General features: G+C 36.8%; 2 protein-coding genes across 4 annotated transcripts; one reads left to right on the top strand and one right to left on the bottom strand.

Annotated features, from left to right (window-relative positions):
* Positions 1–3,924: 3,924 nt before the first annotated feature.
* Positions 3,925–12,429, bottom strand: LOC120135968 (brefeldin A-inhibited guanine nucleotide-exchange protein 2-like). The gene is made up of 11 exons (XM_039152099.1): positions 10,952–12,429; positions 9,739–10,056; positions 9,285–9,630; positions 8,768–9,190; positions 8,389–8,681; positions 7,683–7,956; positions 6,766–7,265; positions 6,354–6,675; positions 5,904–6,279; positions 5,059–5,744; positions 3,925–4,662 (listed from the first exon to the last, which is right to left on the bottom strand). Exons 1-11 carry the CDS (start codon positions 12,124–12,126, stop codon positions 4,042–4,044), a joined length of 5,334 nt encoding a protein of 1,777 aa, XP_039008030.1. The 5' UTR covers positions 12,127–12,429; the 3' UTR covers positions 3,925–4,041.
* A 4,495-nt stretch (positions 12,430–16,924) lies between these two features.
* Positions 16,925–19,652, top strand: LOC120135996 (AT-hook motif nuclear-localized protein 7-like). Of its 3 annotated transcripts, none has more exons than XM_039152117.1 (6): positions 16,925–17,052; positions 17,588–17,982; positions 18,508–18,575; positions 18,811–18,942; positions 19,041–19,202; positions 19,360–19,647. In XM_039152117.1, the coding sequence occupies exons 2-6, from the start codon at positions 17,631–17,633 to the stop codon at positions 19,645–19,647; spliced, it is 1,002 nt and encodes a 333-aa protein (XP_039008048.1). In that variant the 5' UTR covers positions 16,925–17,052; positions 17,588–17,630. The 3 variants fall into 3 exon arrangements, with proteins under 3 accessions (XP_039008048.1, XP_039008047.1, XP_039008049.1); XM_039152116.1 differs by having other exon boundaries at positions 16,927–17,048; XM_039152118.1 differs by lacking the exon at positions 16,925–17,052 and having other exon boundaries at positions 17,631–17,982; positions 19,360–19,652.

Below are 19,652 nucleotides of genomic sequence, written 5' to 3'. Positions count from 1 at the left end.
TTAATCAGCGATTATCGAATGACATTAACTTGAAGTAAATGCAAATTGAAGTACAAGAATTATTATTTGATAAACAAATACATCATTTCCTCATCAATTGTTACTTGATGGCAACAGAAGTGGACATGTTTTTCTAGTGTGTCCTGGGTTTCTACAATGCCCACATCTTCTGTCTTGTCTAGATCTTTCTCGAATATCCATATCGTAATGAATTCGATTGGATTTTGGACGACTACGCTCCCTCAATAAACTCGGATTTGGTATAATCGGAAGCCAATCTTGAACCTCATCAGGGCTTTTGTCATTACCTATGGGGGAAACTCAAATTCATATACCTTAAAAACTTCAGATAGTAGGTATATGAGCTCCACAAAATGGTTATAGTCTTGACATGTATGCGAGTAAGCTGCTATCACATGAGAGCATGGATACTTTAGAGCTTGAAAAAACCCGCAGTCGCACGTTCTGTCCCTTAGATTTACTCTTAACGACACATCTTCAATCCCATGAAGAGGTCGCAGTAATTCTGTGACACAAAACATTTCATGCCTTCTAGAGAAGCTTGTTACAGACATTCCATTTGATGCAGAATTTTTTTCTATAGATCTGCAACTAATCTAGGGTGATAGACATAATCACCTTGCATCCAGGTTTGAGCTTGTCCTCCGAGATTCGCAAAAAATGCCCCCAAACGAAAATATATAGTCTTTACCAAAGCCGCTACTGGTAAGTGACGTGCACCCTTTAAGGTCGAATTGATTATCTTTGCCAAGTTGGTCGTCATGTGTCCATATCGATATCCACCATCATATGTGTTCGTCCACATTTCTTTATCGATGAGTCTGATGTAATCGTATCATTCCTCGTTCTTCGCCCACAAATCTTGAAGCATTGATTCAAACGTTCGAGGAAGTAGTTCGTAACCTGATCAAAAAATGTATAACTTACTAACTTGCTTTCTTTGCAAAATTAAAACGATCGAAAAGAAAACACACTACATCAGTTTCACTTACCCATGCGCACAATTAATTAACGTTCATCATTCTTCTTGTATCTTCCATGGTAGTTCGCAGTAATGTGTCGGAGATAATACCTATGTTGGACAAAGGGTGGTTGCCACATTGGACCCAAAGACTCCATTATTGCTTTGATCCCAGCTCAGCGATCTGAAATGACACAGATGTTTTCCCTCGTGATAACATGTGCACGTAAATTTCGGAGGAAAAAAGCCTAAGAATATGTATCTTCTCCTTCGACAAGAGCAAAAGCAACTGGAAGAATGTTGCGATTGTCATCTTGGACAACTTTCAATAATAAAACTTGCTTGTATTTTCCATACAAGAAAGTCCCGTCGATATGGACCACATGCTTGCAGTATTTGACAGCATTAACGCACTGTGGGTAAGTCCAAAAAACCCGGAAGAATATGCATCGATCGCGGAGAACTCGATCATTATGGTATGCATAGGAGGTTTTGAAGTCCACAATTGTCCTAGGATTCAACCTCCGCACCAGCCTAAACCAGCCTGGAAGTTCGTTGTAAGATGCATTCCATTCGCCATGAAGTTTGACAATGGCATTTTGTTTTGCCAACCAAGCTTTTTTATAGGAGACAGTGAACCCATACTACGATTGTATAGCTGAAATCAACACAACAACATCTATATGAGAGCTTGCTTTTACCATGGGCATGATGGTTTGTCATATTACTTCAGAGTTCAAGTTGGGATAATCTTGGTTGACCCCTCCAACACAACATGTGTGAGGACCGCTGTATACTGTTAGTTCCCATATTTTATTTTTCCTCTTCCTTTTCGATACGCGAACCATCCAATTGCATCCGTTTTCACATCGGGCACAGTAGCATACATATTTTTCGGTCGTAGATCGGTTGACTCTGGACTGAACAGAATTACGGATATTGTAATTTTTTATAGCCATCACCGCTTCTTCTTTGCTTGAAAACTCTATGCCTAAAGATAACTCTCCATTATTTATTGATGAGTAATATCCATAGTCACCGAGATGAGGCATATCCGCAAATTCTGGCCCGTACATTGCATTATAATCAGCTTCATACATATGTGCAGGAGGGTCAGTCTGTGCCACATTTCCTGGAACTTCATCATCATTGGAGTTGAATTGTGGTGATTCTGGGTGAATGAATAGTCCAGTCTCAGCACCATCCGCACCAAGCTCACGAAGTGGTTCTTCTGGTGGAGATGATGGTTCCTCCATGCGCTCCACATTTAGGTCGAAGAACCTCCTACTTGCACGTCTTCCCCTTGAACTAGAAGGCATATCGACATTGAGATCAAAAAAGCTCGCAGTCGAATGCCTCCCCCTAGAACTTGAAGTCATCGTGTCAAATGGAAACTGCACAGATGGTTGCATCGATGGCATCTCCATATTAAGGTCAAACGGATTTACAGATGAATGTCTTCCCCTTGAACTGGACATGATGTTGCCATACGGATTGTTCGTCGACCCACCTCGGTACATAACGTAAGGAGTTGCGGATGAATGTCTCCCCATTATGACATTAAAATCATTACACATTACTGTCGTCGGGTTGTCAATTTGTTCAATCAGCCCATAGTGGGAGCTTAATGATTGACCCCGAACAGCACACACTTGAATAAAATTTGCATACATCTCAATATCGGCATCTGAATAATTACTTTGAGATTCAACCATCATTTCAACATCATCATTGTTCAAAAGTTCGAACGCTGTATAAGTTAATGGCAACAATGATGTTGGAAATCTGTACTGCAACGATGACATTCTTCTACTACTTTCAACATGAATCTTCCTCGAAATCTTCGTTATCAGCTCCTCAAGAGTTATGCTTCTCTTCAATGATATTTTAACACGCTCATTTGATACGAAAACAACGCCGGTTTCATCTTCTCGAATTTCACCATCATAATAAACAATAGCTGAAAGTCGCGTCATTCTTTGAGTTTAAAAGTGTGACAATATTATATATGCAAAAAAACAACTGAAACAATGTTGATTAAATAAATAATATATAAACAAAAATATAACATAATAAATTTTTTACACATAAACGTAAATAATTTAAATAATAAAATTTTATATTATTGCATGTACCGCAAAACTATTTCGACGTATATTCCCGCTTTCTAATTTTACAAACACAAAAATTAATTGACAACAATTAGTATAATATTTTTTCAAATAATCATAATAAACAATAAATATAATAAAAATTTATCACAAAATTACCTTATAACAAAAAGTCGAACAAACTTCTGAATTTGAGAAAATTGTTAGAATTATTGACTCGTTGACGGAATTGTTGTATTAATTTATAAGTTGAGAGTAGAGATGTGAGGAGATGTGAGGAACTTAATCGGGGAGAAGGGTATTTATAGCCGGGAAAAGTTACAAGACGCAGTACATGCACCGCGCCTTATATAATTATATCAATTAAAGGTATGGTGCGACCCCTGCTCCGTGCTATATATAAATCAGAATTAAAAGTAAGGCGCAGCCCCTGCCCCGCGCTATACCCACGTGTATTTCATGTTTGCATAAGGCGCGCTTCAGGGGGCGCGCCTTACCTCACGTGGCTCCAAATCAGCATATAACGCAGTGCAGAGGGCGCGCTTTACTGCTAAGGGTGTTAGATCGGAAAATATAGTTTAACCTGTGTTAGATTAGTAAATATACCGATTACCGGTGATTTTTCGAAAAAACGCTAAAAAGGAAAGGTACATTGTAGCCTTCAATTTCTGGTATTTAATAATTAAATTTCTTCCAGGAATATTGATGATCTGAAACTATGTTAAAAAGGAAAATGTAAAAGAAAAAGAACTAGACCAGTGTTATAACTATATATTCTGAAGAAAATGACTTATCCCAATGAAAACTACTCCGCAAGATGGGAAGTACCACTTCAAATCCAACTCTAGCACTCTTCATACACTAATACTATATTCGAGCTATATCATAACCTGTTCGAGAAAATAAAACTATGGTATTTATCATACATATTCGAAACACTGTTTGATTTCACCAGGACAAACATGACCGAAGCAGAACAGGACCGACTGAGGAGCTAAGCATATCGCTGAGAGCTACCTGGACCTCATTCGAACCATGCTCAGCACTTATCAAGCTTGAAAAAAGAGGGAATAATTGAGGTAAGTTCTTCTCGAACAAGGTTTCTCCCAAACAACAAATGGCCTGCATAGTCATCACAACGAGAGGTGCACGGGCAGCCAATTCTCTTCGTTTCCCAGAACCTAAAGGAATCACCCACTGTGTATGTCCGTTGGTAAATGTTTCAGAAGCCTGTCCAGGGCGTGCCGTTTCAATATATAACCGTAGTATCTCCTGGCAAAGATCGATGAGATGGGACTCTACTTCGGCTTCCTCATAACTTGGAGGCCTATCCAATATCAGATTCTGCAAGAATGTAAGGCAAAACTGATACGACTCATTCTCAAGGCGCAATAGCGGAGGATCTTGTAGTTGGGTCATGGGACCAAACTCTTGAAGCTTGAAGCGTAGTACGGCATTGTTGTTGATCCTGTGAGCATGGGACGCCACAGCATGCATTGCCTCAAAGAGGACTAAGGTGCTCTTAGCCGAAAGGTTAGTTCTATACATGTTGTAAATTTCCATCATTGCCTGTTAGGGGAATAAGAACAACAGAATGACACCCAAGACTTAAAGTTGGTCCACTTCAGACATAAAATAGATCTACTATTTAGTTACATCTTAGTACAAACATAAAATAAAACAAAAAAAAGTAAAAAAAAAATATCAATTAACAGCAACACTTGATCGTTTTAGAAATTTTCAATTTCCGAAAAAAGTTTTCAAACATAATCAAGCCTTTCTTCCATAACTTTAAAAGTCAGAGGTGTAAGCTTATGCTACAAATGACTTGAGCATTATATAGGGAAAGGTACGAAACCCTTTAAAAGTTTGAATCCTCCCTCACCTAACTCTAAATTAATAACAAATTAAAAAAAAGAAGTTTATATCTCCATTCAGTTTTTCAACAATCGGATGACGTGTTACCTGAATCAATAGAAGCTGAACAGCAGCTCGGCACTTAGCATCAGATAAAAGATCATAAAGACCGCGTGTTGTCAAACTCTCTGAATCACCATGAGATGTGTCAGAACCAGCAGAAGCCTCGTTGCTTTGGCTGTTCAATGCATGTCCACTGCTTCCAACCATGCTATCCCCACTAACAATGAAAGAAAAATCAGGAAGTGTAGCATTACCAGCTTCTTTTAATGAAGAAACTACTTCCATCCACTTCTCCTCTGAGAAAAGATCACCTGCATTGCTCATCAAACGTACAAATGCGGCAATTCCAATGCCAGCTAGGCTTTGGTGGGGACGCTTGATAAAACTTACAAGTAATGAAAGTACCTTCCTCAAAAGAGGATTGACGGTATTATAGAAGTTCACAAAAAGATCTACAACTAATTGGAGTGCCAATGTACACGTCTCATAGAGCCATGCATCTTGATCATGTCCATCCATGTCATTAACAATCCCCGACTCAGGTGAGTCACTACCTGATGGATCAATAGCATGTCGCACATAGTCAAAAATTGGAAACAGGACAGACTCAAACACCCTTTCCCACAAAGGTAGTGAGAAGAGGTGACCATGGTTGCGTAAAGTTTCAAACAAAACTTGTAAAGCACTCTTCCTAATTTCTGGCCTTGGGTCAAAGCTGAGTTCTGATAAACCTGAACAACAAAATTTGATGCAATTTCAGAACAGAATGCATTTGTAAAATATTAGGATAAAAGAACATTTAAAAACTCGAACAATTTCAGGATAAAAAGTAACTTTGAAAACTCAAGCAATTTTAAATACATTAAAACAACTAGTTCAATTGTCCTTACCAGCCAACAGCGGGAACCAAAAATAGAGATGGTTATCCTTATCCACTAGCTCTGCATTATCTTGTCTTCCATCTTCTCCCTTGTTAGGTGAAGATGGAGAAATCTTCCCAAATTCCTTATCCTTATCTTTTGAGGAGCCAAGATCCCCTTCTGCAAGCTTTGTGGCACAGAAACGTAGAAACGCAATTGCATTGAGACTGATATCTTTGTTGAATCTACTGTTGGTGAATGCAATTAGGCAATTCACACAGTCAGTAAAGGTGGTTGTTTCAGTTTCAGTAATGTATGGGAAATAGTCTCGAATAATCTTTTCCATTATTTCAAAGGCTAAAAGTACGATGTTTTTGTGGTCATCATAAGCTGCAGTAGTGAAAACCTGAAAAAGATTATCAGATCAGTAGTAAATTGGTTAAAGAATAAGGTTTCAGAAAGTTAAAAAAAATCCAATACCATGAACATGCTCTTCCATCCCGATTTGACATTATTGACTCGAGATAACACCATCTGTGAGACACATCTGATGATTAATTCTCGGATTTCAACAGCACTGCTCTTGCGCATAACAACGACAAAAGGCTTCATAAAATCATTCTGAAAATTGTAATTAGCCAACTCTTCTCGCTCCAAAAATTTCATTGATAGCTGTCGTAAAGAGTCCATAGCGAAAATTGCAATTGACAGGTTTTCAGAACAACCGATAGTCACAAAGAAATCAGAGAGTACAAGCCAGATGTTTGACCATACAAGCCTGATCCGGTTCATGTTATAGTGCCTGTTAGTAGATCAGAAAGCCAACAGTTGAGAAATATAAACAAATATATTGCATTAAAATAAGACATAAGAGAAGTGGAATGAATCTTACGCAATCTCAACAATCTTCGTAAGGCTAAAAACCCGAGGATCAGATGTAGATCTCAGCTCCTCCATGGACACCTTGCAAAGAGCCTTAACAAAGTCTATGATAGCCTCACTATTCAATTTTTGACTATGTGTGAATATACGATTCATTTCACCAACTTGCTCTAACATGTTGAGATTAGAGACTAAATGGCTCATCTGTTCGGATGTGACTGCCCCAGCAGAGCTACCTCCAATACCTGCACTATCATACGAACCCCTCATTACAGAAGCAGCAGCATGCTGAATTCTCCCAGGTCCCTTCTTCTTCAGAACAGGAAGGACAGTTGACTTAGCTTGCTTAGATTTTTCTGCCTCATTCTGAGGAAAGGAAAAGAAAGTGGCATCGGGAGGAGCACCCTCCCCCAAGAGATGCAAATGCTCAAACCGAGACACACATGTCAAAATATGCTCCCAAGCTTCTTGCAAATAATTTCCATCTTCATCTGCAATTGTAACTATTGCCTATTAACAATGTAAATAGAAATTCAATGTTAGATTAACAAGCAAATACAATTTTTCTTTCAAATAAAAGCATCATATTAACGAGCTCCCTATGGCCACTTATTAACGTTCCAATTCAAAAATTAATTTCATTCAAGACATGAGGAATGACCACATTCAGTAAAAAATAAAAACGGTAAACTTGCACTAGTAGCACTCACAACTCACTGTATCAAAGGTTACAATGAATATAGGAAATAAATAAAGGGGTTCTTGCCGATAGGAATATTCGGCATCACATAGTTTGCCAGGTTACAAGCACTTGAATGGGATAAGATAAAGGGGGAAAAACACATTAAACAGCATAAAAAAATATAGATTAAAAATATAAGAAGCTTACTAACAACATACGCAGTGCAGATGAAGCAAAATACTAACCCTGATAGCATCTATATTTTTCTGCTTGATATCTCCAGGAGAGTGCAGTGAAGTAAACTTAGCTAATGAAGTCACAAAAGCATCTCTATGAGTCTTCATGGACATCACAGCAGTTACATGGATTGCATAGCGGAAGCCTTCAAGACATAATTCTATCACTATTTCATCATCACTTTGGTCAAGAGGCACACTGAAGGCAGCCAACATAGGAGCCCAGCAAACCTCAACCATGAATCTCAGAACCACTACATCTGTGGCCGCATAATAAACTGACCTACAAATTGCCATTAAAAATGAAATCAAGAAATAATTGAAACCAAACTTTCCTCTTTAAACAGGAAATGCCATATTTCTTAAAACACCTGTCATGCTCGGTCATGGGTGAAAATCCTGTTTAACAAATGGCAGGGTAAAAGCCAAAATGTCTGAAATAGAATAAATATTTACAACATCTCATAGCATTAATTAAGCTTGAACCATGTAAAAAATTGAATGAAAATACCTATCGGAATTCCACCTAATTCTAGTGACAAGTAAATGCATGAAAAGATGATAATACTTCTCTAAATTCCACCTTATTCTAATGAAATGCATAAAAAGATTATTGTAAAAACAAAAGGCATAGATAAAATGAGTTTAGCTAGCTATACAGATCTCTCCATATAAGGGAGTACAATATAGAAGCTTAAAAATCAAATCGTCTTACTCGGATTTCCGAGCTTTCTCTTTAAATTGTTCTTGCATGTGCTTGATAAGATCATCACTGGTCTCCATATGCTGGTTACCATCAGGCTTGCGTATCACAATATTCAAGATACTGTCCAGGCCTAACATTCTGTGGGAGTTCATTGACTGCTTCTGCTGCACAGACAAATCATCTTCTTTCATTTTGATCTCATTTTTTGATATCCGTTCATATAATGATCTTAAGTACTCCTCCAGTAGATCTTTTCCATCATCTATGCCACGATTGTTTCTTATGAAATCATCAGCTGACATCTGCACTTATCAATTAGGAAAGGGAAAAATTCATCAGTTTTCTTGCACCAAAAGCCAATAGGATCAGATAGAGAATGTATACGCACCTTGTTCTTGACCATAGGATTATGAGCATCAGTATTGAGCAATATAACAGAGTAAGCAAGGACATAAGCTGTATCAGCACTGGTGAAAGCCTTTGGATTACATTTGCAGTAACGCTCAGAAAACTTTTCCATGATCCGATCAATCTTTTGTGCCTCACCAGGCAATCTAAAACCTTGCAGAAAGGCTCGAATTGCATCATCAAACTCCATGCCTTGAAAGTCAAAGGAGTCAACATAGGCATGCATCACTTTCAGTGATAAGTCTTCCCTTTCTCCAAGATAATCACCAATCAGTGTTTTGTTCAAACCAGATGCATTTTTAAGAAAAGCAGCAATCTCCTCTGGGGAGTCACCAATCTTATTTGCTTTAATTAGAAATTCAATTCCTTTCTTAGATTTGCGATTAAAAAGTGATATACCTTCCTGCCACAAATTTTAAATTAGATCCCATGAATGACAATCAACTAAAAGGAAGACAAAGTCAGACCACTTAAATATACATCATCTACATACACACCTGAAGCTCAAGCTTGTAAGCTCGACGTTGCTCGATTGTTAAAGCATCTGAAGGTTCACTAGAGGCTTCAGAATGAGAATCTGATCCTTCAACAGCCTCATCTCCATTCCCATTTTCCATGGGGACATTTACAGGTTCAGGACTGTTCTCAACTGATTCAAATCTCTTTACAGAACGAGGATCTGGAATGCGCAACTGTTTGTTCATCCAATCTCCCATTGATTTTAAAATAGCCACTAAACTCTTCATAGCTTCAAGTTTCATTGTTGCTTCCTGAGATGGAACGAGTGTTGTAGCTGTACTGCTAGGAACACCTTGAGCCATTTTCAGAAGTCCATTGACCATTCTGGAAAAAACCATAGTTTAAAAAATGAGAAATATGAAAAAGTCATTAACTTCTACCAAACATATGGTGTTAACTTCAATGACATTACTATGAGAGCACCAAACATACCTCTCAAATATGTTTGATGAATTGACATCACAATCATAGTTGAGAAAGATATCTACCAAGATCTGTGAATCAACACAAAGCTTGTCCAGAAAATGAAGAACTATCATCTTTTGCTGAAAATTAGGTTGAGCAGCATTTTCCAGGACTCTGAGGACAATCATAGGAAAAAAGACTCCAATCTCGGCTTTCAAGCCAGCTCGAAACCTTGACACCAGACTAATGAAAATTGAGCAAGAAAGCTGGAACACAATTATAAGCGATGAAGCACTGTTCTTCAACAGTGACAAACACAAGTATTGCTTTATGGCACCTAAAAACCTGTACCACCAGAAGAAAATTTTCAAATTCAGGAGAAGTGTCAGATCAGGTACTGGGAGCAAACAAAAACTGAACTGTGTGAAATCAATAAAATACCATGTCAATTCTAATCAAGGAAATGGTATATCAATTCTAATCAAGGAAATGGTATATCAATTCTAATCAAGGAAATGGTATATAATATATATACAACCCCCATATTGAAGCATGAAATTTAACTTTCAATCTTTCATTTAAAAAAGAAGTGGTCTCAAATCTCAATATAAAAATAAAGTAAAACTGGCAAGCATTGAAAATGTATGGCAGGGAAGATGGAAGGAGAATTTTTTATTTATATGGTCGAGATTCAATAACAGATTTGTCATTTTGTAACTCAACCTTCCTTTCTCCTTTCCATCCCTCTTATTAAACAGAGTAAAAGTGGTGCTGCAATATGAAGGCAAACTAAATGGGTTATTGAAAATAAAAAGCAAACACGCAATAGCTTTTAAAAATAAACAGAGGTGACAAAACTAATTGGCCAATAAGAAGAAACCTTAAAAAATATCGAGATTTACTAAATTTTCATGAGTTCATGGCCACAATATTACCACAAAAAAGAATAAAATATTCAGCAAATTTCCAAACCAGCAAGATTTTCTTTCATGCGCCTCGACATGAAAAGCAACCGAGGTGTTTTCAAACCCGATAAAATGCTCTAATTCTTTGGACGCTCCAAGATTAGAAACCTAAGTGCCTACGTCTTATACATGTTTCTGGATACATCCTATTCCTCTAGCACATACTATAGGCCTATGCAGCAAACTAATATTAAAAGGGCATATCACACTTTCCAAGAACATAACAGCAAAGTGAATGAATAACTAAAGCTAACCATTAGAAACGTTAAAGATACCTTTCACTTGTTCTAAATACAGCTCCAGCATTCTCTAACAAAATCTTCAACAACTCAAGTGCCACAATCTTCCCTCTCATCAAATGGGGATCTGCCAAAGCCTCTTTTGGTGGTGTCTTCATCGACAACTTGCAAAGTGCTCTAAACACCAAAAAGGCATCCCTTCTCAACTTATTCCCAATCTGAACCTCCAAATCATCATCTCTCTCCACTTCACCATCCGCCAATTCTCCTTTCCTCCCTTCCAATGCTGTCTTATACATGCTAATCTCCCAATATTTTGCATCCAACATATCTTTATCAGTAGAATCCAGCAAATCGGTTGGATTAGTGGTTTCAACAGCTGTAGTTTCAAATGCACCATCATGGCCACCTAAAGAAACTTTACTCGGTGTTGCTGGATTCAATACTCCATTGATGTCCTGCGTAATTTTAGTTATAAACCCTTGAACAAACTGAGTCATTGATCCATCAGCATCAGATTTCTCGACAGGTTTCATTAGTTCAGCCACAACAATTGGTTGAATCGGAACTGTCGATGAATCAGCCTCCATTCTCCTAAAAACAATCACTATCATTTGAACCAAAGAAGCTTTTGCTGTCGTTTGATTAACTACATTTTTACTCCCTAAATAAATGTCATAACAAGTTCTCACAATTTGCAACAAGCAATCACCATGAATTCGGAGAGATATGGATGTTACAACTGATAAAAGCGTTTTCAAAACCAGTAATTCAACGGCATCATCACCTAAATTGTGGCATTTGCAGACGGATTCTATCAGTTTCGATAAGAGCTGAGCCTCAGGACCTCCAGTGGTGTCCGCTTCGCCACGTAAGTAACCGTAGGCGATTAATTTCTGAATGCAATCAACCGCCGGATCCACGATCTTGTTGAAAGCGGTGGCGCAAGCGTTGATCAGAGGGCTTAGAATGGTCTCCGATTCAGCAAAGGGATATTCCACTGGCCCGCCGTCATGAAGCGGACCAGGGATCGAGTTATCAGGCTCCGAATCTGACGGAAATAAAGGCAACTTCGTAGTGAGTTTCTCGAGAAGAGATTTGCATTGGTGAGCGAGCTTGGAGTGCTTCCTCCATGAAGCGTTCTTGATGATCTTCTCTAAGGCCGGGGCTACCACTTGGCTCACGCGGGAATCGGCTTCCGAAGAAGCCATTCCCGGGTCGGATACTGCGCGTCGGTTATAAAATCGATTCTAGGAAATGGATAACGAAATGGCAGGGCTCGTTCTTTTACCTCTCTTTGCTTGGAGTAGGCTGAATTACCTGAGTTAAGAATTGGAATCGAGTTGACTCAGTGATTCCACACGATTAGCCCGCCTTTGTTCTAATTGCATATGAAGTACAAAAAACAAAGTAAAAAAAGAACGGAACCCATAGAACGGAAGGAGAAGAGTGAGTTGTTTTGATAAAAGGAGCCACCAGAGGGGCTGCTGTTTCAGATCCAGATCGTTTTTTTTGGGGGGCGGGGGGGTTTCACCCAAATTTTGAAAGTCAATAGACTGAAATACCCCTTAAGGGCTTGAGCTGCGGTTTATTAGCATGTTTGAAATGTAAAACTGTGATATTTTGACAAGGCGGAGGACAATTAGGGTATTACGAATTAAGAATTTCTCTGATCTTTTATGGTGAACGTCGGACTCTTGGATTCGCTCTCCCACCCGACTACTTTTCTAGTTTCAACCATTTTACAAGCGTTTTAATTTGAATATTCTTAAAAAATAGTATTATGCTTCGGGAATTTAAATAATATTTTACATATCAATTCTATAATTACACAAATCAATCTTTGACCTATTTTTGGATTTAAATATTTTTAAATTTTAGATAAATTGGATGTTGACAGATCAGCTAATCACTACTCACGGATGTAGCGGATCATGAGAGAGCTAGACTCAAAGTTGAAGGTGTAAAACTGAGAGGAAATGTGAGGTTCGAGGCCAATGTAGCTCAGGGGCTGATTGATAATTTCATGGGTAAATGTTGTTAGGTCAGTCGTCGATGTTGTAGTTGTTTCGGAGGCGAGTGAGTAGCGATAGCGTCATCGTTTTCGAAATCGCAAAGGACGGCGAGTCGGCGAAGGAAGAGGAACGAAAAAGGTCGATATCGAGAATGGAAAAGGAAGGGTCATCATCTTGAAGAGGAATGGACAGTTGCGATTGGCGATTGGCGATTGAATATATGATATTGGGCTTTGTCGGGAGTCATTGGAGCGTTTGAAGAAGAAGATGGAGATGCCGACAAAAAAATTAATTCAAAAAAAATCTTTTGTTTTACTTTTTTTTTAACTGCAACATTTTTTTATAGAATGATCTGATTATTCTGAGGCAGATTAAATGTAATCTCGTATCATTGTTAACCTGTTGGTCGAACCAATGAACATTGAAAGTTTTAACTTAGAATTTAATTATTCATTTGAATATGATTTAACATTTTTCAAAATTAGAAGATAAAATATAATTCTTTTAATTGATTGATTCTTTTATTTATGGTTGGATGGCTTTATTCACAATTTATTACCAAGCCAGCTTGGTTCAATATAAAAGAAAAAGATAATTTGAAATATGGAAAACTAAAATGAAAAATTAAGGTAAAGTATATCATATGTTATTGAACGGCAAAACTTTTGAGATAATGTTCTGAAAGAAATTAATTTACGAGCTAATACACTCCCAAGATTAATTGCTCAAATAGGGTGAAATCCACAGTGTTGGCCGTAGGTCGCAATGCCCTCCGAGCGACCTTGTAGGTCGCCATGCACTCCGGGCGACCTACCCTCGCTCGGCTTCCCTCGGATTCCCTCGCATAGCTAGCTCGGTTGCCCTCAGATGCCCTCGCATAGCTCGCTCGGTTGCCCTCGCATAGCTCGTTCGGATGGCCTTGGATGCTCTCGGATGCTCTCAGATGGCCTCGGATGCCCAGCGTGTTGGGACGTGCATGGCACATGCAATCTCTTGTAGCTCGTCGGGAAGACATGGCGACCTAGTAGGTCGCCCGGAAGGCATGGCGACCTACGATCAACACTGTGGATTTCACCTTATTTGAGCAATTAATCTTGGGAGTGCTTTATCTCGTGAATTAATTTTTTCCATAACATTATCTCGAAAGTTTTGCCGTTATTAAACTGTGTAGAAAAAATCTTTCTGATCAATAAATTTTTAAATATTATAGAATAATTATTAAATTTTGTAAACAATTATAAAATGGTTAATTAAATTTATCAAATTATTAAATTTATATTAAAAAGATATAGTTTTATTAATTTTTATTTTTTAGTATGCGTAAATTTTTATTTAAATATTTTTAATTTAATGTTAAATAATTAGTTGAGAAAAATATATCATGATAATAATTTAATAAAATATACAGATAATTTTGTTTTTCCAATTACACGATCTAATCTCACATCATTATTAAACAAATTTAAAAAAATGTTAAATAATATTAGATTTCAACAATTATATTTTAAAAAGATAATGCTTCATCTAAGCTATAGGTATTTACCACCCGTGATTGAATTATTTGTGTTTTAAGGGCCGAATGAAACTTGAGGATGATAACAGATCCGGAAGCAGTTTGTGGGTCAAACTCAAAACCCAGCCCATTCATAAGCAGAAAGAAGGCTTCCTGTGTTCTACACCTTCACTAGTCGCACCCACTTATAAGGAAATTCTCCCTCTACGGGCCAATGCTTCACCAAGTAAATCCTGAAAAATACACGTTACCCGTCTCCAACCTAAATCAAATGCCATGTAATGATAATATAATATTTGTTTAATTTTTTTAATATATTAATCATATACATATATATTATAAATATATAATTATTTAAATTTAAAATCTTTAAAAATAATATTTTATTTTATCAATAAGTATAAATTATAATCAATGAGTTCGTCGATTATCGTTTTTAGTAGGGAAAGGCGTCGGAATTTTTTTGCGTGTGTTTTGGGGGGCGGATTGGATTTTCAAATACTGGACGGGGTAAGTTGGGGACAGCTTATCTTAAATGATCTTTTAAAAAAATATTCGAAGGGTAGGCCCCATGTCTTAACACTCATCCTCCACTTACACTAAACAACGTGGCTGTCTCTCACATTAAAGATTAATATTTTATATAGTTTTGACTTAATTTAACCTGATTGAATCAATTTTTATTTAAAAAATTAATTATGAATTTAGTTGAATGATTCGAGTTTAAATTTATAATAAAAAGTTATCTACTATAATATTATAAATATTATTTATATATCTAAAAATAATTATAATAATATTTTTTTATTTTTTATATGGTTTCTTTGTTATAGCTAATCAAAATAAATTATATATATATATAAGTCGAACTGAATCAAATTTTATATAAGTTTTGATCTAAAATTGAGTTGAATTTTAAGTCGAATGAGCTTTTTTTAAATCTCACGGGTTAGATACGAATGAATAAATTATTTTTCTTAGATCGAATTTTAAATGGACCAAAAACCTTAATAATTTATTTTATTTTGAATTAATTCTTTTTATTATTTTGTAAATTTATTACAAGGGAAGTGAAACTATAAAGATCTTTGTGGGTTGAAAGTAGGAGTAAAGAGAATATAAATAATGAATAATACTTACCGTTAAATTGTATTAAGTTTTTTTAATTTTAAAATTATTGTTAAAATTCGATAAATATTTCATTTAACCTTAATAATATTTGAAATTAAATATTTTTTAAATTGAAAATTTAATGCGCTTTTTTAACGAGTGCTGTGATTGGCCATAAATATTATTTAAATTCCGTTACGTGACGTAACGAGATTATCCAATCATATCCGACCATCAGACAATCTGTCTTTCACCCTCACGTCACGCGATCACCACTCGGTCACCAACGCTCATAATTATCATCAACTAAAAATCAGAAACGCTCATAATTAAAATTGCAAAAAATATTTAAAAAAGGTTAAAGAACAAGCCAGCAAAAAAACAAAAAGAAAGACCAGTCCACACTCCACGGTGGCAAAACCGTGAATAAGAAAATAAGCCAAGGGCAAAAACCAAGATGTTCACTCTTTATATGCCCAAAAAAAAAAGACATAAAGCAGGTTACCGGCAAATAAAATGTCGAAAACTGCTATTTATCTGTCCCTCTTTGGATACAATATATTTATTAATTAAATTATAAATATTTTTAATTTATAAATTTTAAAATTTAAATATGAGCTTTAAAAGAATTACGACTCATTTAATAAAAAAATAGCATAACTTTAAAAGGTGTGGGCCCCCGCAACGCCAACTTTCCAGCCTTAACTGGAAGACACAAATAAATATTGAGTAAAGTGTAGTAATAGTCACTGAACTTTTCTAAAGTTTTCATTTAGGTTCTTAAACTTTTAAAACTTGCAACACAGTCTCCCAACATTTAGTCCGTTTTTAATATGGTCCCCAACAGTTACGTCGGAGACCATATTGCAAATGGACTAAATGTTGAGGGAACATACTGTAAACAGACTAAATGTTAGGGGATTATATTGTATGTTTTAAAAGTTTGGGAACCTAAATGAAATATTTACAAAAGTTAAGTGACCATTACTATATTTTACCCATACATATTTTAGGAAAGCCATTAACTTTACTTTTTCTCCCTTATTTTATTTCATACGTCTTTTTTGACCAAATTACTATTTTACCCCATTTTCAATTCAATTTCCCTCACCGGACGTCAAATTCCTTCTTAACAAAAATTTATATATCGGGCTTATCAATTTTACCTACTAATTAATATTTATGTTAAGATCTTATTAAAATATTTTTATTTTTCAATTTTTTTTTCATTCTCTCTGCGTAAAAAAGGTCTGTTCAGACAAGGAAAAATAAAAGAACCGGCCAGCGGTTTTCTGAAACCCGGTGTTTTTTTTATAAACTTTGGCGAACTGTTTCTTTCTTTCTTTTTTCTGAAAAAGAAAATTCTGTTTGGTTGGTTAGAAAAAAAGCTTTTAATGTATTTTGGTACAGGAAAATGTGAACAGGTTCAAGAGGAACAGTGTCAGTGAAGAGTTTTTTTCTTTCTTTCTGGGTTGTGTACTTAGAAGTTATACAGGTCATGATCTCAACATTTAGCATTAAATTTATTTTTGCTGTAAAAAAAAACATGCTTTAATGATTTTCATTTTTTCCCTTTCAGATGAAAAATGATTTTTTTCTCTTTAAAAATATTGGTTGAGTTACAGTTCAATATTATTTTTACAGTTTTTTCCTTTTGAAATTAAGCTTTGGTGTTTTGAGTGTTTTTATGCTTAGCTATCATTTTTTTTCAGGTTGATTATGTAATTATTTCTTTAACAGTAAAATTTCAATTTGTGTTAAGGGACTGTGATCATGTGAACTAAACTGAAAGCTGAGCATTTTTATTTATTTTTAAATTGAGGATCTTGTATGATGGGGGCAAAATCTCAAAGTATCTATTTTTGAAAAATTCAGCTTCTTACACTGTTTTACATTCTGTTTTTGTGTGTGTGAAGTTTAATGTATTTCGGAGTTGTAGTGATCTTGTTTCATCTGCAAATGAAAGAGAACTACGAGGACATTGTATTTATTGTTAGTTTTCTGGTTTTTGATTGGTGGATTTCTGTTTCATAGGTGACTGGCTTGGAGTTTCTGTTAAGTATAATTTAATATCTGCATGGAGACAAATCCGGGTGTTACAGTGATCGGAGCAGAAGCTCCGTCGGCTTATCAAATGGCACCGAGGACCAAAAATGCCAACCAGATTGGTGGTGGTGGCTCGGCACCAGTGGATGTTTCACCAGTTAGTGTAGGTTTAACTGGTAGCATAGAAAAGAAAAAGAGAGGTAGACCTAGGAAATACGGGCCGGACGGAACAATGGCGAGGGCATTGTCGCCGATGCCGATTTCCTCGTCTGTCCCGCCCAGCGCAGGTGAGTTCTCGAATAGTGGCGGCGGGAAGCGTGGGAGAGGTCGAGGTAGCGGTTACCAGATGAAACATCACAAGGGAATTGACATGGAGAGTTTAGGTAATAAGCCCTTTTAGCTCGTTGATGTATTAGTTCGAATTTGATTTAGTTTTAGATTTGGTAGCGACTAGCGACATTAATGTTTCTGGTTCGAAACTAAGAGCAATTAGTCGTGCACTAGGAAACACTAGTGGAGATTCTATATGTGAAGCTGATAATACTTGTTGAACTTTTTGTGGGACCTTATATGAGATGACATTGTTCAGATCCGGAAGGATATTGCTGGTTTCTGAGAATGAAAAAGTGGCCCCTTTCTGTGTCTGTATGAGGCTGAGGAATATTCTTCTAGTGTCTTAGTTTTCTTTTCATCAATGATTTTTCGAGATGCTTTCGCCAATATTAACAAAATGAAACTTGTTAAAGCACGACTGACTGATTAGTAATGTCCGGTTTAAGGGGCTTTGTTCCGAGTTGAAACCCGTTGTTTGAGATCATGCTAAATCCCAACCATGTAGTAGATGTATGTTTGTTTGACAAACAGGGTAATGTGTATGTTTGACAGTGAAATTCATTTTCTTTTTATAGGTGAATGGGCTGCTACTTCTGTTGGGACAAATTTTACGCCTCATGTTATAACAGTCAACGCCGGTGAGGTATGTTTCGATATGGGAAAGAGAGAGGAACATAGAACATTCTCATGATTCATTTTCTATCATTATAAAAGACTTATATAGGCGTTCTGCTGGTTCCATCCTTTTTCCTAGTTCATATTTTGCTAAAACCTTGGACCGTCATCGCACATGGCTACTGCCGGGGATAATTTATTGATCTCTTTGGTGTTGTCTACGTTTTTCCTTACTCGAGTATTTGATTTTTGTGGTGTTTAAGGATGTTACTATGAAGGTGATTTCATTTTCTCAACAAGGACCGAGAGCTATTTGCATCCTATCTGCTAATGGAGTAATTTCTAATGTTACACTTCGTCAGCCTGATTCTTCCGGGGGCACTCTGACTTATGAGGTTCAGTACAGGATTTATTTTCATGACATGAACTTCTTACACTGTTTTGAGTTTCTGATCCTTGATAGAAAACCTCATATGTCCTATTTTTCTTGTAGGGTCGGTTCGAGATACTTTCCTTGTCCGGGTCCTTCATGCCTACTGAAACTCAAGGAACAAGAAGTCGATCCGGAGGGATGAATGTATCTTTGGCAAGCGCCGATGGCCGTGTAGTAGGAGGAGGAGTTGCTGGACTTCTGATAGCTGCCAGTCCTGTACAGGTAAAGCCCTTTAGTGCTAAGTTTTCCATCTATCTTTTAGAAGCAATAAAATGTTTAATGCCATGTCTAATCAATCGTCAATCGGCCCTTCTACCAGTAGTCTGAGCAAATATGAAGATCCAGTCACACATTGCCTAATCTTTTGTTGAATTATCAGGTTGTGGTGGGCAGCTTTTTACCGGGAAACCAGAATGACCAAAAGCACAAGAAGCAGAAAATAGAGTCCATGCCGGCCACTGTTGCACCAATCCCAAGCATCGTCACTGCACCGGATTCAAATGCGGAAAAAGAGGATGGCATGGATGTGGTTTCGCCACAACAAAATTTGAATGGCCTGAAACCGAACCTCGCTGCTGCTGCCTTCCTGAGAGAAAATTGGGTTACCACCATGCAGGAGCCACGGAATTCGGCAACCGATATCAACATTTCTTTGCCTGCAGGTTAATCTGA

Source organism: Hibiscus syriacus, unplaced genomic scaffold (assembly GCF_006381635.1).
Source record: "Hibiscus syriacus cultivar Baekdansim isolate YM2019G1 unplaced genomic scaffold, ASM638163v2 tig00110621_pilon, whole genome shotgun sequence".
Lineage (NCBI taxonomy): Eukaryota > Viridiplantae > Streptophyta > Magnoliopsida > Malvales > Malvaceae > Hibiscus > Hibiscus syriacus.
Note: the sequence above shows the minus strand (reverse complement) of the source record. Positions and strands in the feature narration are given on the sequence as shown.